Genomic DNA, 21596 nt, shown 5'->3' with positions numbered 1-21596 from the left:
GACGACCCCCGAAAACACGACTCAATCAAACCATGATGTATGACTAGCCCCCTTTTTTTCTCCCTCCGTTATCCCCCTCCATCCACCCCTTTGGTCTCCTGCATGATGCATCTGCATCTTTTAGTAGCAGTAGTGGACCCCACCTTTCATCGTAGCTACCTGTAGTATTTCCCCCCCCTGTTGTCACGTAACTCATGTTTACATATGTGAATCGCTCTCACTTATCCACCCACCCCACCCCACCCACCCTCACGCTCATTGCTCATTTTATAGGTAGTATGAGTAGTCAGTAGTATACAGTAGGTAGTCAACAAAGTAGTGTAGCATTTTGGTAGTATTTCTTGATGGCTTTGGCAACCAGTGAAGGCTATAATGAATAATGATCCCACTGCTTTTGAAAAGTATTTCCAATTTATAGAAAAAAAACAGCAGTATAAAATTCTTAATTTATCTCTACAACATTTTTATAAACTGATATTTACACTGCATTTATTCATAGATATGGCTACAACTGACCAGAACAATACATAATTATCCCTGCTACTGGTACAAAAGGTTTTCAAGTTTAAAAACTTGCATTCTTGGATTATTGTTCTGGTATTGGTGGGTGATTGCCTTTTTTTAAATGTTATAAGTATAGTCACAGGATATTCAAACATAGTAAGGTGTGTTGAAGAAAGGAGAGGAGAACCAGTCTATATTATAAACTAGACAGGGCTGGGGCTATGCCACAGGTTTAAATGTTACAAGACATACCTTCACTTCACTCTGGTAACTTGATCAAGCATTGAAATAAATATATATATTATATATCTCAAACTAAAATTTTGGGATAAGTTATATTGGTTGTGGAAATTTCATTTGGTAACAATCGGACTCGAGCATGATGCTAGTTTCGAATTTAAGATAGTGCTGTATATAGTTGTCCATGTGAAAAAACAGGCTGTGTCAAGTGCAACTATTAAAATATAGTAAGGTGTGTTGAAGAAAAGAGGGGAGAACCAATCTATATTATAAATAGCTATATGTCTGGAGAACCGAGTCAGTAGAATATTATAGAACTGTTAAGTGCTGTGCAGAACAGAAGGGTTTCTACCATAGCTAACAAGCCAGTAGCTGCCTGACACGAATGAACACAAGACCGACTGGACTGGAGGGAGTCGGAGCGGAGCAATGCCCGTGAGTGGAGTGAAGTTCAGTTGAAGGACAAGAGAAGAGAGAAGAGTTATTAGAGTCATTCCCCACAGAGGAAGAGTGCAAGTAATGTTTATAATCAAGCTAAAGTACCATAGCTACTTTAGCTGTTTACATACTAATAGTAAGTAGAAAGGGAAGACCATAAGTAAGTATAAGGTATGGAGTGCATATGGAAAGTAACAAGCATAGGGACATACAGAGATGTAAGTAACAAGGCAAAAGACATACAGAGTACAAGGTCGCCGGCGGGCTCGAAAAAGGGGCTCGAAAAAGGAGTTGTCATTGTCGTCAGAGGGTTAGAAGTGGACAAAAAAAAAGCAAAAGGCGAGCAAAGCGCTCATTGGAGAAGGTCCGGCCCCGTCGTATGCCTACGCCAATCGTGGTGCCCAACTAGGTGCCACTAGTTATCCAGGTGCCTGACCCGTTCGACATAGCCAAGTCCAGGAGGGTTTCAGAGTGGGAACGGGCAGAGGGGAGGCACAAGAACAGATTAGGATAGTGCTTGTAAGGGCAACCTCGGAGGCCTGAGCTCAAGGTCTAGCAGGGGAGGATCCAAAGTGTGAACATTGGTAAGCAAATACAAATGAAGCTGACCCAGCAGGGGAGGATCCAAAGAGAAGAAACTCTAAGGGTCCGCCTGCCAGGGAGCTGACTATATACTGCTCGTCCGTAGCTGCCGCTGTTGGGCACAGAAGGCTTGGGCGGCGTCGCAGGCAAGGTCCCAGGGCGACCATTAGGAGGGCGTTGACGGATTGGTGATTGTGCGGGCGAGAGGGAGGGCCGGACCGGAATCAGAACCGGAATCGGAGGCGTCTCCAAGGGGCCGAAAGAGAGGTTCCCCTGACATCACCCCCGCTTTGAATGCGGCGTCCCCGACGCATAGACCGGAATGGAATCGAGTCGAAGGTCGCGGAGGCGATGTGCCGTGGTTTGCTGGGGTACTTATGATAGAACTCCGCGATTTTCTCCGGGGCAAAGACACGGTCGAAGCGGACCCACTGGTCGTGCGACACATCATAGCCTTTCCATCTGACGTAGTAATTCAGCCGTTTATACCTCACCCTTCAGCTGATTCACTCAGTAATGCTCGCATTTCCCTGGCTACTGCCATTGGGCATTGCGCGCATTTCTGGGCAGTGACATCTGTCACATTCTCAAAAAGAATATTTTATTTGTTTTTGAGTGTTATAATGCAATTTTATTGATGGGGTTGATGCATCTAAGATTATTTGATGGATGTGGAACGATTTTTGATTGCCATCAGACATTTTGATAAATACCTAGTGATACATCAATTCATACCCAATTTGGACAGATTCCTGTTTTGGGGGTTATACAGTATACCTTAATTATATAACAGGTCTTCGGCCTGAAGAAAAGGTGATTTGGTTACTATATATGTTATTTGCTTAGTCATATCTGTAATATTCAATGAGATATTCAAGAAACATTAAATGTCACAGTTAAGGTCACATCCTCAGGCTTTGGCCTGCCACGGCCTTGCCCAGAAATGCGCGCAAACGCCCAATGGCAGTAGCCAGGGTTACTGTGTGCATGTCCTGCACCCTTGCGTCCAAGATCTCCTCTACTTCCCACTCCGGGACTCCGTCCTCGAGGTCCGGAGGGGGCTGGTCGTATCCGGGGCGTCCATCGAAAGGGTCGTCTTGGGCGAGCTCAAGCTTGACAACGGGGAAGACCGGGTGGAGCTTCGAGTAGCGCAGAGGGAGGTCGAGCTTGTAGGCACCTTTGCTGATCTCCGCGACTAGCTTGAACGGTCCGAGGCGGCGATGGGAGAACTTTTCCGAGGGGCGAGTCGTCCTGATGTCAGAGGCATCCAGCCAAACACGGTCGCCAACCTTAAACTCCGGAGACGGAGTGCATCTCCGGTCGTAGTAGCGTTTGTATTCCTCTTTGGCCTTTGGCCTTTGTGAGCGCAGCCTTGGCTTCAGCAACACCAGTGGCGATCCAGTCGTGGAACTCGTTCACAGACTCCGGGTTCAAAGCCCATGCGCGGGAGCCGGCCCGAGTCCGTCATGAACGGGACTTGTTGCGTGGAGGAGTGAACGTGGTTGTTGTAGGCAAACTCCGCGGCCAGAATCAGTTCGTCCCAGTCGTCCTGCTGATAGTTGGTGAAGATCCGCAGGTATTGCTCCAACTCCTGGTTGACGCGTTCTGTCTGCCCGTCCGTCTGGGGGTGATACGCGGTGGACGTGGCGGGTTTGATGCCGATTAGGCGCCAAAGTTCTCGGGTAAAGTCTGCAATGAACTGCGAGCTGCAGTCGGAAACGTACTTCTCCAGAGTCCCGTGATGGCGCTGTGGAAGTGTGGAATGTCTCTTACATAGATTTTCCATATGAGGCAGTTTCCGCTTTAGGACGCCCATCATCAATATTTGATGTGGTTATTTGTTTATAGTCTACATCATCATTTAATAGAACTCCTCACACCCTAACCACCACCGAGTTCGCAACCAGTGCCAAGATTGCTCTACCGAGGGCAAGTTGCTAGTGAACTACAAGCCCCCGACCACCAGATTCTTTCGCCTTTCGAGTCCTCAAGCCCCCGAGCCGAACTTCACGACTGGAACGAGTTTCTGCGATTTTACATTCACTTTTGCTTTCACTCTTACACGAATCTAGGTCACTGCGTCGTGACTGCGAGAGTTCAGGAATGAACGGCGCCTGTTTTAATCGATCATATGCCTAAAATCAGTGTGCCCAAATACCTCTATTTGCACCCAAAAAGAATTCTTCCACTCTTTTCCCTCCAAATTTTTTCCATTCGTGCACCCCCAATCCTGGACATATCAACCGTTCTTCTGGCAAACACTGCACAAGCCAGTACTTCCACAGTGCCAGACATTCCGGTAGTAGAGGCGGGCTGCTCCTACTGCGTCGACCGTTGATGAGTGCGGAGTGGGGACAAAGCAAATGAGCCTCTAACTAACCAAACCAACAAAAACAACCAAAACTCCACTTGAAGTAGAGAGAAAGATGTATAATGTTGAGTAGGAAAAGTCACAAAACCCAAAATATCGTCAACTCCTTGTGCGAGAACAGACCCCTGTGAACAGAGCCTTGGCACAATGTGTAAGGTTGTAGGGTTGATACGAGTTTCTTGCGAAAAACATTGATTTGTTGTGCCCCAAAGCGTACTATCGATGAAACCCAGCAATAGAGAAGCGCCAATACGATGCCCGGAGAGTTTATACTCGTTGGATCAGGACTAACTGCCTTAAACCCTCTGAGTTGTCTCGAGTCAGGAACTAACTGCCTTAAACTCTCGACCAGCAACCGAAACCCAATAAACAGCAACCGGAACTCTTGTATTCAGCAACCGAAACCCTCAACCAATAATCCTTCCGACGCGATAATACTATTCGAAAGAGCTAGCAAGATAGATTTGACGAGCTAGATCCCCAGATGCACCTAGTAGAGCGGGGCAATCATCGTCGAGCTCCCCGAGGCCCATGGGTACGATGTGATCATGGTGGTCGTGGACACCCTCGGAAAGCGAGCCCACTTCTCTGAGTGTCATACCACGGTGATAAGCCGCAGTCTGGGAGTTTCCTGGTCTGTCCCAGACTGCGGCTTATCACCGTGGTATGCGACGTACCGGCCGATATGGTGAGACATCTGAGGCCACCAGTAGTTCTGGGAGACCAACTCCAAGGTCTTGAAGCGACCTGCGTGTCCGGCGACTTGGGTGTTGTGGCAGAGCTCGATGATGCGTCTCCAAAGGTCCTTGTCCTTGGGTACTACGATCTTCCCGCAGAAGTGGAGGAGACCACCGGAGACGGCCCACTCGTCAGAACGTGAGGAGCGGGGGCCTCGAGCTTGACCTTGGACCTTAAGGAGTTGCCAGGCTGCTAGCGCGACGGGTTCCTCCAAGTCAGGCTCGCCGGAGAGGGCATCGCGAATGTCGCGAAGGAGTTCGGAACCGGGACCGGAAACGGAGACGCCCTCGAGTGCGCAGACGTGGAAGAGTTTGGGCCGCAGAAGGACGACGTCGGAGTTGTCGGAATCGACTCCGTGATCAGGTCTCCGGGAGAGGGCGTCAGGTCGACCCATATCGCGGCCAGGCTTGTGGTGCAGCGTGAAGTCAAACCGGGAGAGGTAAAGTGACCACCGGGCCTGTCTCCGATTGAGATGCTGCGTCTTCCTGAAGTACTCCAAATTCTTATGGTCAGTCCAAATCTCGACAGGGTGCGCGGCGCCCTCGAGGAAGTGTCTATACTCCTCGAGTGCGCGGATGATCGCGAGCATCTCCTTGTCGTGGATTTCGTAGTTGCGCTGGACATCATTTAAGCTTTTGGAATAGAATGCTACAGGGTGCCACTTCCCGTCCAGGGCGGGTTGTGAAAGAACCGCCCCCGTCGCATAATCAGAGCTGTCCGCCTCAAGTCGGAAAGGCCGTGCGTCGTCCGGAATCGCCAAGACCGGTTCCGAGGTGACCGCATCCCACCTACCAATTCCACTTATCCTTTCATATTAGAATGAACAGCCCGCTGGGCTGCACATTCTAATATGAAGGGATGACCCCAAATGCCCTATGCTGCAATAAATACTCCAATAATTCTGCAACATCTCTAAGTTCTCAAGTCCCTTGGCACTAAGTCTCTTCTACGCTGCTGATGCTGCAATAATCCACTGGTATCTAAGTTAGTTTCCTAAATTGGCAAATATGACATAAATAGTGATGATTAGTCACATATAAGGTAAAATTTCAAAGTATACTATATGAGAAGATTAGATGGTACCTTAGAGACACTGTCACATAGTATGACAAGTGTGACAAACTCCAAAAAAGGAAATTTTGTCAGTGGATAAGTTTGTGACATTTATTTGTTTTTGACTCTCTATATTATACCATACATATTGGTGATCAAAGGCTGGTTTCAGCTATATATCTGCGGTTATATAATGGTACACAATGTCAGAGGTGCAACATTTCACCTAAAAAGGATTTTTTACAGGTGAACAGCAGAATCATCAGAGAATGTCACATATTGTCACAAAATCAAAGTTGTGTAATTTGACTATATAAAAACTTCCATTAAATAACCTGTTATGGCAGCTCAATAAATGTGTTAGCACTGACACATCACTAGGTCATATATAACTGATAGGCCTCCATCTCCATAGCCACTTGAGCCAAATGCATGAATGAAGTACTAGGAGGAGGGGTTTCAAAAGTACTATTGATTGATAAGGTACTTCAATTATTATGGTCTGATATGATTACCATATTGCATTGACCCATCAGTGGCCTTTGATCTCTATCAGCTTTGAAAGATGAGCATATATCTCTGGCTATCTTTGGTGGACAAAGTTGGGAAAGGGTTCATTTGAAAGGTATATCTTCCTACTATCCTTGAGCCTCACCAGCTATATTTTATGTTGATCTATTGACTGCTAAGCAGCCTGAATAATTAATTGAGCGACGACGCGCTCAACCTCGACGCGGATGATACCCAACAGCTCCTCCATCCGCCAGGCCTACCCGGGGAAATGAAGCTTCATATCTCTGACAGTTGTCAGAGCTGTCATGAAGCTTCGTTATTGGTAGCTTACCAGAGGTCCCCCAACAGCATATCAAACATACCTTTTCCCTCACCCAAACCCTAATCAAACCCTAACCAAACCTAACCAACCCTACCCAAACACTAACCAATCTAACCTAACCCTAACCAAACCCTAACCAAGTAAAAAAACAGTATGTTTTGAGTCTAAGTTGACTGACAGCTCTTGACAGTTCTCTGATCAACGAAGTGTCAGTGGTGATGCATCACTTCCCCGGCCTCTGGTGCATTCGCTTGGAGGCTGGGACGGGGGCGGGGAACAGGAGCGAGACGATGTAGCTGGAGGGCTGCAGTGTTTGCTGCCGGGAGAACTTCAATAATGGTGGCCACGGTGGTAAGGAGGGAAGAGCAGACTAGGGCTCGGCACCGTACCGTAGTGGTACGGTGGTACGGCGCCGTAGTACGGGCTACGGCGCCGTACACCGTACCAGCGCTCGATGGCGGCTGATACGGTACGGTACGGCTCTGGTGACCCGCCGTACTGGCCGTAGCCGTAGCGCCGTATCCGGCTGGGGGACGGCCGCCTACGGCGGTCGCTTCTGATGGGCTACGGGCCCGCTAATCTTGAGCCGAGTGTCGCCTCACGGGGTCCAGACCACTGGCTTGTCAACATCCTCGTTGTCGACCGGTGATGGAGGCTCGCCAGCGCTCTCCCGATGCGTCGTCGTGGTGACATGATGTGACACCAGCGCGTCACATGTGGTCCCGCAGGTGCGCAAGCGTCGCCGACGACGAGAGCATACCTCTAATGCGACTAAGGTCAGTCTCTGAGCCATCAGACTGCCTCATAACTCACCGGCAGGGGTAGAATACGCGCCATCAGACATTGATGGGAAGTACGGCCGTATGACCGTATACGGCCGTACCGGAGCCGTAGTGGGGGTCACCAAGGGGCGGTACGGTACGGCGACGGTCCGGGAGGCGCCGTATTGCGCCGTAAAAGTACGGCCGGAGCTGTATACGGTATGGCGCCGAGCCCTAGAGCAGACGTACGTGGGATATGTCCGCCGACATTCAAAGGTCTTATCTTGGCCACAACTGGAGCTCCTGTCTTATACTCATGCTGCCACGCGGCCACAGCCATCCAACGTGAGCTGACAGCCAGCAGGCAGGTCCGCCCGAGTCGTGGGTTGTCGTCTGTATCGTCGGTTACGCTCACCGGTGCGCGATAAGCTTTGATGCTGGACGAGCCGATTGGCCCAACCGCTGTGCCCACATTACATCTAAATGCTTGTACGTTGCATTGAATAGACGCACCGCGGTATGCAGTTCTTGACTGCCGATGTGCCGTCGCCACAGGTCGAAAAAAAGGAGTCAGCGGGACATCGGGTGGCTGGGCGCAACGCACCCGGGCCGGACCTCTCTATGGGAGTATGGCAAGCCCAGGTGCCTGAGCAAAGGGAACCATAAGGTGAGGCGGTCGTCCGTGGTGGATCCTGTGTGGATCGGAAGAAGAAGCCCATCTCGCTTGTCACTGGCACGTGCGATAGCGTCTTAGAGTGCGAGTCGCGGGGCCGGATCATGAGGGAGGCCAGGACCGGCGCCGCAGAGTCACATTTTGCTGGAGAGGCGAACTTCTCTTCTCTTCCTCTTCAGTGCTCGCTGTCCGGATCTGCGACTGGAAAGATCAGCGATTACCGTTGCCGAGCGAGGACATGGTCTGGATCAGGTAATTTGGTGAGGTTATCGGTCTATAAAGGGAAATATGACGAGAATGTGTAAGCGGTGGCCCGGGTCCTGGTACTCCGTGACAGGCCGCCCGCCCCACGTCAGCATGATTGGAGGCTTTGGCGCATCAGCGCAGAGGCGTCGGGGGCGGCGCCGCCTCAGATACAGACTCAAATATGGAGTATGTTTGATAGAACATCATGAATCAACTTGAATAAATACTGAATGCACAAAAAAGACTGGTGGAGGTAGTCCTGTGTCGCTGTATGATGAAATGATGGCGCGTCAGAGGTATTTTGCCGAATCAGACACTTCCGACCGGCAATAGCGGCCAGCGCCTCGCAGCCGATGGCATTTCACGCCAGAAGGTGCCGAGTGTGGCAGCGGCATCACAAGAAAACTTGATATGGATGCCGGCTGCGCTGCTAGCAATCACTTGACAGAACTGCCGTGATTGGTGAAGTGGCGCGTCTGCGGCAGCCTCTTACTGCCCCTGGGGGCATAAGGTTTATATATCTAGTCATTTATAGCCTACTAGCGTGTTTTTTAACGAAGCAGAATGATCTGTAGTGCATTCTCAGAGGTTGACTGTGACCATTACATAGGCCAATCATTTGCTAAGCGGGACCCCGGCAGGACCATGTCAGTCAATCTGTCAAGCGCAGACCATGTCCTCGCTCGGCAACGGTAAGCGATGTCTTTGCGTGCGCGGGCTGCATGGGACCCTTAGAGGCCGGAGGCCGGGTTTGGGGGTTTTTACCCGAATTTTTTTGAGCGTTTTTGGCCAATTTTTACCCGAATTTTGCCCCCGGCCTTCGGAAAGGGCCCATTTTTACCCAGTTTCGACCTCCAGCCTTACAGGGTAGTGCTAAAAAAGGCCCGAGGTCGGGAATCGGCGGGAGCGCATATCCGGGACAGAAAGCTGGCTCAAGACAGGATCGAACGACATCGGCAGCCTCATAGGGGCTGCAGACCATGCGGAGTATGGCCGGTTACACCAGAGAGCTACTGTTTTGGCGTGGCCGAATGGCGTGCGCCAGCGCCAAGTGGCGTGGCGTGGCGTGGGAGTGGCTTTTGGCTGACGATCAAAACCCACGCCAGCCATCAGGCGTGCACGCCATTTGGTCGGCTTGGCACGCCCCACCAAAATGGCGTGTGCCCAGCATCTCCAACGCCACCCAACGCCCTACAACGCCTCCCTCCGCTCTTACCGACACAGAGGTCACGTTTCGGACTGTGACCACGCCATCCTGCATCGGCTCTCGTGGCCGCCGCCGTCGCACTCGTTTCCTTAGCATCGGCACCCCGCTTGCGGCTTACCATGACGCAATCGCCCGCATCGCTGTCAGCTGCCACGTTGCATCGGCCACATAGCCGTCCACTCCGGCAAGCTGCCCGTCCACGACCGCCGCCGTCGCGCTCTGTGCCTCTGCGTCAGCGACACGCTGACTTTGGAGGTTACGCGTGACCCCATCGACCACCCTCACCTCCCCGCTGCCCGCCCCCGCCCCCGCCCGCTGCCCGGCCACAAACCTGGCCACATCCATCAGCCTTGACCCACCGCTACCCGCGCGCCTAGTCGCGTGCTTACGGCGTTCAACGCCGGGCGTGGCGCGGGTCCGGGCGCAAAGTCAAACACCCCAGGCGGAGTGGCCAAGTCACTCAAGTCACACATTTCTGATGCGCCGCCGGCGGGGCGCGTTGAGGCCACCAATTCGCGCGGTGTCGTGTCACATAAGCTGTGGGGGCTTCCCAGACGCCATATGCCATCGGAGTATGGGCGAGGGAGGCATAAGGTGTCCTCGCCGGTAGATGCCGGGAAGGCCGGAGCACACCGGTCGACGACACTGGAATCGTAGTAAGCACTTATATGGGAAATCCCTACAGCCAGTGCGACGCACCGAGGAACACAGTAAACAGCGACGAACAATAGAGAGAACCCTTCGGGAGTGTCCCACGCCATCACACGCCACGCCACCACCATCAGTGGCGTGCACGCCGGCGTTTGGCGGGCGCACGCCATTCGGCCACGCCACTATGCGAGCTCTGGTTACACCAAGAACAAGTGAAGGGAGAAGTTACCCGGTTGGACCTCTGGCCCCCCAGACGACGGTCACTTTTACCCAGTCTTACACCTGAGGCCCCCAGCCAAAATTGGGCCATTTTTACCCAGTTTGCCTCCGGCCTTGGCAAAAAATTCCGCAAATTTTACCCGGTCGGGCCTTCGGCATCTAAGGGGGTTGTCGGGGGTCCTGCTGCATGCCGCGCGATGGGTTTTGCCGGTAAGCGCTCGCGTAGCTCGGGTATTAGTACACAGCGGCGAGACGGCGCTTCGATCAGACGGAAGCAAAATTTCCAATGGCGTTTTCGTGATGCCCGTCGCTGGTGACGTGGGAGGGACCGCAAATAGTGCCAGCCGCCTGTCGCCCGTGCGGCCCTCTTCAGTTCTTCTTCCCCTCCCTCCTCCACGAGCTGTTTGCACCCGAGAAGAGACCACTACGAAAGAGAAGAAGGACGACTAGTATTGCAACAGAAGGTGGTCATGTCAGATTTTGACATGCCGCCAGCGTTGCCGGGTGTTAGGCGATGGGGTAACCTCACCAGCCAAGCGATCAGGACCCCAGTGATAGGAATCATCCGTATTGTCAGGTAGCCCGGCGCCGCGGTCGGCGATGTTGGCTCCAGTCCTCTGAATGCAGCAGGCTTTTTGAGCCTGGGATGCTATGCCAGTGCCTCAGTGCAGTCACGGACTCACGGTGGATGGCCATCGCCCAGGCCTGCCCCCGCGCTCATCAGTTGCACTGTTCCGTTGGTCCGACATTTCTTTTTGGTGGGAGGAATTTGGCGTTGGGGTGGATTTGGAGGCCTGGGGGCTGAAATAAATGGCAAACACTTCAGTGAAGCCTTATTCTGGACCGGGCCGGCGTCCGGCGTCCGGCGTCCGGCGTTGGCCTAACGTCTTCCCGGAGGGTATCCCTGGAGCAGAAAGTGGAGAGAATGGGCCCATCGTTAAGTAACCTGCAGTCTCTGCCAATATCCCAGATCAATATTACCAAGAAACCTAATCATAGTATTGTTTTCTATTCACTACTATTACAAGTACCTGGAATCAGGCAACTGGGATACAGACCTCAATTCCATTCAAGTTGTAGCTCGGTTCTCGTCCATCAAATTGCCAACGCAAGCCGCCTCCTACCGCGAGTTCTACCAAGTGTCGTCATTCCTCCAAGCCAGGGATCCTCTCGCGGTCGCCGCGTTTGAGCAAGCCGGCGTCCTTGTTGGCACTGCACCGCAGTCGATTCGTCCCGCAGTCGATCGCGAACTCGAGATTTGCTTCCCAGCAAATGCAGAAGCCGAAGTCGTCTTGCTTAGCGGTCGTTTCGTCTGGTGCAGCGTCCGACTCGGAATCGAATTATGCCGCCCAGTTACACCCCCGCCGCTTGCAGCCCTAGTGCCAGTGGCCTAGTTGTGTTGCCCTGGCATGTGGGTATCGTTCATGGAAGCCCTTCACCGAGATTGAGTCCGAGCCGCAACAGATCCGCCCAATTGCGTAGATGGCGGTCCAGATCAGCAGCGTTGTCGACAAGATAAGTCCGCTTGAAGTGGATTGTACTCGGGAGCTCGCCGGGCCCGCGCCACTGCACGCTAGCGCTCAGCATTTGACGACGTCACCATGTCCGCTGGTGCAGTATTCTTGGTTGCAATTGTCGGCGCTACTGGCGCCAGGTTGTAGCCGCTAGCGGATACAGTGTCAGGACTCAGCATGGGATTATGGCACATACTTAATCTTCAACTTAAATATCCTTGTGGCCGCTTTTGGGGTGGCGGCTCGGAAGCGGCAGGTGGGCAGCTCTGTGAAAACTGTGTAGACAATATCTTAGTGAATACTGAGTATATACGAGAATAGTAGGACTGGGACTCGCACAGTAGGACTCAGTCCTACTTTGATGGGTCCCAGTCCTACTCCCGCGGCCCCGGAATGGGACTTGCTTCCCGCAAATCAACCACACGTTGATGGATCGACAACTGTCGCATCAATAGGGTGTTTTCCACCCCGGACCCCGACCAGGGGCTTCGCCCTGGACCCACCCTGCCGGGGGCTTTCGCTTGCCGCGGGGCCCGCTGCGCGGAGCGTGGGACCTCCTTTCGGCGACTTGTTTGCTGTTTCAATGTCATAAGCACCTTTTTTAACGGGGTGGCGGCGCTGGCCGCGACGGCCGGGGTTTTCCACCCCGGACCCCGACCAGGGCTTTGCCCCGGACCCCACGCTGCCGCGGGCTGCCGTTCGCCACGGAGGCCCGCTGCACGGAGCATCATTCATTTGTGTTTGATTGATTTTGTGATCTTGAGTGTCGTTTTATCACTCGGCTATGCACTGTTGGCAGCGTCCACATGCCATCTATCATATCAAAGTAGGACTGGGCTCATCAAAGTAGGACTGAATCCTACTTGGTGAGTCCCACTCCTACTATTCTCGTTACTGCTCGTGAATACTTCACTTAATGTCGACAGTGTTGGGGCGTTCGATAGCCCCCGATGAGCCCTTTCGAACGTGCCGCTCAGCGGCTCGAAGAGTGGCTTCGTTGTTGAGCAGCGGCCTTGGACTTTTCGGGGGTGGGCGGCCAAATATATCTGCCCGTTGTGATCTGAACTGGCAAATAGTCAGCACAGGTATGAGAAGACGAACAATCCTCACCAATAAGTAACGAGAAAATCCACAGCCGTGTGGCGCGACACGAGCGGGTAGCGCTCGTAACGCCAGGGGCTGGCACTCGCCCAATGGCTTCCGGGCCACCGAAAATTACTCGGGGGCCAGTTCACGGCTCGGGGCGGAGTGAGCGTGGGCCCCGTGGCATGTGGACAAGCGGGTAGCGGTGCACGGAGGTCGCCGAGGGAAGCTACAGGGGCCTAGCGCTACTGTACCCTGCCACTGCCAGTGGCAATGTCTGGGCATCCGGGTGGGTATACGGCGAGAAGTCGCATGTTAACGCACCGCGCAGATTGGATAAGCTGTCTGCTGGGCAAACTCGCCGTCCAGGGGAAGCCGCCAGGATAAGCACCATACCAATATGTGCCAGCAACTGGATACTATCGGTGCGCCGGAAGAGGCAAGGCTTCAGTCAGCGCTCCGGAAGTTCGCAGGCCTCGCGGCCTCGGGCAGAAGGCGAGCTATATGACGATGAAGCCTGCTGCAGAATGTGGAAACGCGCAGTTCTTGCTGGGTGGTAAAGACATTGCACAGAGCCAAAACGCGAAAGCGCTCTCTGGCCGCCATGTCACGATGACGCAGTGGCAGCCGTCGAGTGTAAGGCCTTGTCCAGGTTGTCCTAGTTGAGCACATAGATCGCGCTATGGTGGGCTTACGCCAAATGTCGGCCTAGAATGAGGTCAACGGGGCAGAGTGGAGCGGAAGAGAAGAAGCCGCACAGTGACGTGGCCCGTCACGTGATAGGCCGGCAAGATAGCCGAGGGTACCAGGGTAGGCTGGGGTCTGCGCTTGGCAGTCGGCAGCCCTTGCCGCATGTCATGACAGTCAAAATCTGACATGACCACCTTCTGTTGCAATAGACTAGAATGGCGACGACAGAAGCTGCACCGAGTGAGGGCCCGGGCCTGAGCTTCGTACATCCTATCCTTGTCCCTTTTCTGTGGCTGTCGCTGTCGCGGCGACTGCCAGCCAGTCTTCTCCCGCTGACGCCCCTCTCTCCCCCCGCAGATCGTTGTGGGTGCTTCCGTCGCGCTCGCCGAGGCCGGCCACCACGTGCGCGTGCTCGAGGCCGGCCCCGCGCTCGGCGGCGGTGCGCACGTGGCTGGGTGCGCGCGCATCCCGCCCAACGCGTATAAGATCCTTGTCGGCTGGGGCCTCGAGACCGCGCTGCGGACGGTGGCAGTGGAGGACGCGGGCTTCGGGGTGTACAAGTGTGTGTCACGGTGCCGTCTTCCTCTCCCGATTCACGTGCTAAATTGGGCGTAGATGCGAGCGGCTTGCCAGGCGGGGCGCGCGACATGATGGGGCTGAACATGTGGAACCCCGAGATGCTCGCGGATGCGCACGGGACGTTCATGTTCACCACCCACGCCGCCCTGTTGAAGCTGTTATACGACCGCGCCAAGGGCCCGCGCGTGAGCATCCACTTCGGCGCGTCCGTGGCATCTGTCGACGGCGAGGCTGATGTCCCGAGTGTCACGCTGAGCAGCGGGGAGGTGCTGACGGGCGACGCGGTGATCGGCGCGGACGGCGCGCGGGGTGTTGTCCGGAGGATGTTGCTCGACGCGAAGGAGGTGGCGCCGGGTCAGGAAGAGGTCGATTTGGGGATGACTATATACTGGTGAGTGCTCGCATCCCCCATTGAACCACAGATCGTATTGCTAATGGAGAGTTCACTTTTGGGCGTGCCCGATGGGCGTGGGCCTGCGCCAACGGGCGTGGATGGGCGTGGGCGTGGGTTTGGGCGGGCGATCAAAGCCCACGCCCGTCCATCAGGCGTGCCACGCCCATCGGTCGGCTTGGCACGCCCGTTTGTCCCGCTTGGCACACCCGACAAACGGGCGTGGGCTTGCATATCTCCACACTTGAATGCCTCAGACACCCTCCATTTTGGCCCGGAGAAGCAAGCACTCACCCTAAACATGTACCTCCTCCTCCCATGGCACCGCACAGCAGCATTAGCCATCGGGCGGAGGTACCGCGAGGGAGGTACCGCGAGCTGTCGCCGGCGCCCCCGGAGAGCGAATGGGAGTAAGGGCAAGGGCTCTGGCCGTGGGCTGCAGTCTTTGCTGTTCGAGGCGGATGCAGCATTGTCCGAACGCGTCCACCCCTCCCCAGCCTCAGTCAGCAGCAAGATGACTGCGAACCAGGCTGGCACCCACCGCCATAGGCCGGCCGGACCGTGCCCCACGCCGAGGCCGGTGCCGCACTGCCGTGAACGTTCGCCCTGTCCGCAGGAGCACAGTGTCGGTGGCGACCCGCACCGTGGGCGGCCCTGCTCAGAGAAGGTGAGTTTCCGCCAAGATAGCTTGGCACCGCGGTTGACGACGATCAGCACATTTTGATGTGTCGTAATCGGAGTCGACATGGTGTCGCGGACAAGTGACCGCCACATAACCGTCGTCGAGGCGTTGTGGTGGCTGCCATAGGACAGGCGATAGGCTCCGCCGAGGGTCCCACGCCCGCCCACGCCACGCCCACGCCATCACGGGCGTGCACGCCCGTTGGCGCAGGCCCACGCCGTTTGGCCACGCCCATATGCGAAGTCTCATTGCTAATGCAGCCCAGCTCCGTCGTCCCGCACGCCCTCGCGAAGGAACACCGCGAGCTGGACAGCTTCTACGAGTTCCCGGGGAGCACCGTGTCGATGGGCTCCGGCGTCGGGGCCGTCACTCTTCCTGTACACGCCCTCGCCCGCACTCGCGCACTCTGGCACGTGGACATCTCCCGCGCCGGCCACTATGGCAAACGTCATCACCGCCGCTCCCGCCGACGACCCGCTGACGCTGCTCGCCTCCCTCGCTGGCCCGGCGGTCGCGCTGCCGCACACAACGCCGTACGACTTGGAGTCCTGGGTCTCGGAGAGCGCGCACGTGCTCGCGCTTGGCGAGGCCGCGCACCCGCTGCCAGCCTGTGCGCTGCACACGTACTCGCTCGCGCTCGAGGACGCAGTTTTCTTGGGCCGCGTGTTCACGCACACAGCCGCGCCGGGCCGCGTCCCCGAGGTGCTCTATGCATTTGAAAAACATAGGCGTCCGCGCTGCGCGCTCATCCGCGCGATCGACACGGCGTACATCGGCATGATCACGACGCCGGACGGGCCGGCGCAGCAGGACCGGGACGCGATGATGCGGGCGAACACGGCCGCGAGAAGGAACGTGTTCGAGACGGAGGGGGACATGCAGGAGATGCTCGACGAGACACGGATGGTGTTCAGCTACGACGCCGCGGACGACGCGGACGAGTGGTGGGTCTCGTGGGGGTGTTACAGGGACCGCGCGGCGTCGACAGCGAGCATAGAAGTATATATATCTTAGATTTGTAGAGACTTGATATGCTTTCGGAGTTTTTTTTGCTTTTGTTTCCTGCAATTAACAGGCGAATCGGTTTCGATTTAGCGAGAAAGTTTGTTGTTTGTCTCTTGCCAAGTGCCAAGGAAGAGATCAGCAAATGCGCCGCAAAATTTCAGTGGTCGTTACCCAGCAAGAGCTGCCCGTCCCGCACTGGCAGCCAGGCGCCCTGCTGCTCTGCTACCCGCCAACACGTAGTCGTTTGCGCCAGCAGTCTAAGCCAGCCAAAACGGTCTGAAGAAAACTTGAAGCGCAAGGGAAGTGGGAAAATACACACTTATGATGGCCTAGTCAATGGCATGCGGCTCCAGTAGTGCTGAGTAGACGGGGTCCATCTACGAGAGGACATGTAGAGTGGGTAGTTGTTCGGTTCTCGTGTCGTTCGCCCGTTGTAGAAGCTGCACAAGACAAGTTATCAACTTCCGAGTCAACTTGAAGCGCCGAAAAGATTGGACAGCGCACCTTCCCGTTTCCCAGCGGGATATTTCATCCTCGACACTCACGACACCTTAGTTCAAGTACGACACATACTATTTTCAGTAATTGATGGACAGAAAATGATGAAAATTTACCCAACTGCGACACTTGAAGGCGTTGATGGCCAAGTCCGACACTCCCGTTTGGGGGGATTTGCAAGGCAATGTGACACACGGCAGATCATAAATTAGGATGGCAAGCTCCGCACAGCGGGCCCCCGTGGCGAACGGCAGCCCGCGGCAGCGTGGGGTCCGGGGCGAAGCCCTGGTCGGGGTCCGGGGTGGAAAACCCCGGCCGTCGCGGCCGGCGCCGCAATCTAGTCCAAAAAAGGACTTGTTAAGAGTATCCAAGGGGAAAGAGGGGGAGAAAAGAAGGAAAAGGCTCCGCGCAGCGGGCCACGCGGCGAGCGGAGGCTCCCGGCAGGGTGGGTCCAGGGCAAGGCCCTGGTCGGGGTCCGGGGTGGAAAACCCTGGCCGCCGCGGCCGGCGCCGCAACCCGAGCAGTCGGAAAGATCTTACACTGTCACACATTTTGTCCAAATCCGACACTTGATCGGCACGGGGTGTCGGACTTGAGCGTCAACGTAAGTGTCGCAAATGTCGTGTTTGATACAACCTCCCTGGGAAACGGTTTCCCAGCCATAGCGGCGGCTTCTACCTCGTCAAGCCCTCGCTCCCCCCAACGCACGCGCCGTGGCACGGTCGTACGGGCTGGGGAAACCCCAGCCTCGCTCAGCGTGTCCGCCGTCCGGTTCTCCAAGGGCTGCCAGGGAGGATTCTTGAAGTCGAGGACAACAACAGCAGCCGCGACAAATTACTGGCCCCACAAGATGGCTCAACGTGGAGGTGTCCGAGGGGAGGAGAAGCTGTCATGAGGGCCGTCGTGGTGGGGAGAGAAAAAGACGATCGGATCACATGCTCGGACCGGCGCCGATCTATCTTCTCTCACGACGATGGCGGACACCTTCCTTTTCGCTCGCCAGACACACTCGGGAGGCCATACGTCGTTTCCAAACGCTTGACGCTCAGGCGCACGGTCTTCGAAGCCAGCCGCGTCCTTCGCCTAACTGCTGACTCAGGCCCGAGAGGGGGAAGGCAAAACGGGACTGGTGTTCTGTGGGACTTACTCGAGGGGGAATAGCCAAAAGCCTCGCGTCTAGAGCTGACGCGGTCGGGAATATTAGAGAAGCAAAGCATGTTTGGGGAGGAGCCGTCCCAAACGACGCTGGTATCCAAGGCGCGTGGAACTTGGCCCTTGTTCTCGATATGGTCCCTAACATCCTGCCCCGCAGGCTCACTTTTCAAGTTGAAGCGCTCCGTTCTCCTCAATCTCTTACCACCTCCTCGGCATAATCCATGTCTGCGAAGGCCGTTTCTTAGTGCAGGATTCCGATATCTCTTCCAAACGACACACGGACGCTGCGGCATAAACTGGTCATGACGGATGGCTCGAGCTCCTATCGCTTCAGCCGCTAATGAAGCTTTCTAGTCCCATCTACCTGCGTTATCTATTTTCTCGAGTGTGTCATTACTACGCAGACTACTTACTGTGGAGTATATCTTGGCATTCAATGCGACACTTGTTTCTCTAGCCCTCGGTCCCGTTCTGGCGCAAAGATATTTCAACCTCATTCCAGCGGTCCTCAAAGAGATGTGCTTGTGGGACAGCAGCAAGGTCAGCCAGCGTGGGGTCACCATCAAGCTCTTCATCTTTGTTCAACCACAAAGACCCAACGTGCTCTAACCTCGGGAACAATGTGCGTAGGAAGCCGGTCATAGCCACCGAGCCCCCAATGCGTGTGTACCCAACATATAATTTCGTCAGCAGGCTGGTAGAGGGTCTAGAGGCGCTGACCACCGGTAAGGGCCCGGTGCTGCCATGCATGGGGAGCTCAAGGTACAGCAAAGCCGCATGTTGTGCCGCAACGACCAGCGCACGAAGTGTCAGCTGATTGCCTGTGTCTGGCTGCGAGAGGTAGAGCTCCACGAGCTGTTGAAGCTGCCTGAGAAGCCCAGCAAGCACGTCGTCGTCGACATCGAATCCGCCAGGAGCCATCAGTGTAATACTGGTCAGACCGGTGAAACACATGAGGTGAGTGAGCGATGAAGCGCTAATCTTCCAATCGCCTTCCCATCTCCCTTCCTCCTTCAACTCGACATTCATAAGTGTAAGGCTGCGCAGCGCCTGGACGGGTCCTGGGAGTGCTGCGAGCCCAGATATAAGCGCTGACGCAAGCGCGGTGGTGGTCGATAGTTCGAGATCGAGGACAAACTTGCGGAGCGGAGAGGTGCGAAATGTCGGCAGCAAACGGATAATCTGGTTGGAGTTGGTGTAATATGCACTGCAGTCACTCAATGCAGGAAATGACTCGTGTTGCGATGTGTGGCATAGACAAATGTCGATGCTGTTATTATAGATTGTGAGCGACTGGAGGCTCGGAAGCGAACAAAGATGGCAAAATGCTTGCTGATCTACAGGCGCTTCGATTCCCAGACGTTCTAGACGATGGAGAGAGCGCAGGAAGGAGCTGATTGATGGTGCAGGAGATGAGGACATTGACGCGTTAATGCTCAAGTCACGAATTGGAAGCTCCCGGGATGCGACCATGGTAAGAAGGGAGAGCGAGATATCGCCCAGGCCACCCAGGCATAAAGTGTGGAGTTGAGGTGCTAGCAGGAAACGGAGCAGGTTTGCGATCTCGGGGGAGTCACCATGTGCATCGTGACATTCAAGTTCGTAAAGGATGTACGCTGGCAGCGTATTCCGACTCCATGTGAGTCTTTTCAGGGATGGGAATATGCAGTCCCATGGTATCCATGTCGAAAACAAGGTCAGAATATAGGTGTCTGGTGTTGATGTGTCGCCAGGTGAGTATGTCAATCCCTTCACTAGCCGGAAGTACAGCTCCGGACGCTCTAAGTCACGGGGAACAAGTGGGCGTAGCTGATTCTGCAGACTCGTGTCAACGCTGAAGCAACTGGAAAAGTATACTCAGTAGTATTGACCACTGCTACCCGGCGTCCTCCGTCTTTTTTTTCTATGATCTCCACAAGGTCCAGTGGAAAACACCGTAGAAGATTTAGAAGAGGCCTGGGGTTGAGCGTCTCATCGCGCCACAGCTCTTCGAGGGCGAAGCCAGAGAATGACCGACATGTACGCGCTAGACGCGCAAGGTCCGGTGCGCTAGTGTCATCGGCGAGTTGTTGTACGACCTGGAGTACAATTTCTGGAGTCGCCAGGCAGCGGTGCATCGACGAAGAAGGTGACTGCAGTCCAAGATGAGCGAGGAAAGCAAGGCTTGTGGGACGTGACTTGATCATGATCAAGTCACGTCCATAATCAAGTCACGTCCCACATTTTCCTTCTCTCATCTGTACCACCATATGCATTTTGTCCTTGCCAAACTTTCTCTCCACTTGGTGCCGGCAACGGCCGAACCTACTGTCTGCGCTGTTGCGGCTGTCCCACGCCGCTTACATCTCTACTTGACTGACTTTTTTCATACAGCTTGCTCTTTCTCGAAGTTTTTGACTTATCGCGAAGCTGAAGGCTTCTGTACCACATAGTGGAACAATGGACGACAAGTGGGCGGATTCCTACGCAACCGGCGTAGAATAAGGTGCATAGCAGTCGTCTGCTTGGTCTCATCCTCTGATTTTTCTGAGTTTTTCGCCCATTCCATAAACACAGTCCCGCCGCGACAGGCCCTTCCGTCCTCGGCGCTGCCAATAGGGCTCCTGGAGTCCATTCCATCATACCTCCTGCCGAGATCCTCCCATATCGCGCTTGGGCTTGCGGCGCCATTGGGAAGAGAAACCAAAGAAGGTCGAGGACGTTATGCAACCCAAACCTAGACGTTCAACAAGCATTTCTTCATACATTACCCTCGCCTTTCCACCAACCCAAGCTTCGCCGCTTCTCTGGGTGTCGAGCAGCCTTGACTGCGACCGACCACCCAACCACGACCCAAATGCCTATGCCGCTCTCCAACCAGTGCTGGCACGCTTGTCATACACTACCTCCCCTCCGTCTTCTGTGCTCACATCCGCATTCTACTCCCAGTCCCCCGCACAATCGTCTGCCCTTCCCAAAATGACAAGTGGCGCGCCACAGACCGAAAGACTACCACCTATGTCGACAAACGCAGCATGTTCCGCCCGAGCAATTGTATCCCATCTCGACGGACTCTGGTACCTCTCCACTCCACGCTCTTGGTGGGCATATCTGGCGAGGAAGATCCCCGTTGCACACGTTTTCGTCGGGCCTATAGGTGGAAATGAGGATACAGTTCTTGCGTGCAGGCGCTAGAGAATGCTGCCCAACAGCACTGACCGTTTTAAGCCGATGATGGAGAGGCTGGCTATGCGGAGTAGGAAACGGAGAAGAAGCTGGTCGCTTGTCTGCATCTTATCTTTCGATATACTCCTCTTCCACCCCTCGCTATCATTATCAACAAATCATCATTTTTATACTCTCTACTTTTCGCGTCCACTGACGTTTTCTCTCCGTGCAGTACTAGTTGTTTGCACCATGCATGTTTCCCGTTGTGTGCGATGAAGAACAGGACATTTAGCAATGCACATCTCATTCAGGAACTATAACTATTACCCTCAAA

At 54.7% G+C, this 21596-nt stretch overlaps 1 protein-coding gene across 1 annotated transcript; it reads left to right on the top strand.

Annotated features, from left to right (window-relative positions):
* Nucleotides 1-20818: 20818 nt before the first annotated feature.
* On the top strand, nt 20819-21289 carry MIND_01117000 (uncharacterized protein; the record flags this gene model as incomplete). The annotated part of the gene is made up of 1 exon (XM_037367731.1): nt 20819-21289. The coding sequence occupies one exon, from the start codon at nt 20819-20821 to the stop codon at nt 21287-21289; it is 471 nt and encodes a 156-aa protein (XP_037215563.1).
* Between the last annotated feature and the right edge of the window lie 307 nt (nt 21290-21596).

The sequence above is a fragment of the Mycena indigotica genome, assembly GCF_014461135.1.
Source record: "Mycena indigotica strain 171206Taipei chromosome Unknown Mind.scaff0010, whole genome shotgun sequence".
Lineage (NCBI taxonomy): Eukaryota > Fungi > Basidiomycota > Agaricomycetes > Agaricales > Mycenaceae > Mycena > Mycena indigotica.
The sequence above is the reverse complement of the archived record's forward strand: the minus strand, read 5'-3'. Positions and strand labels throughout refer to the sequence as shown.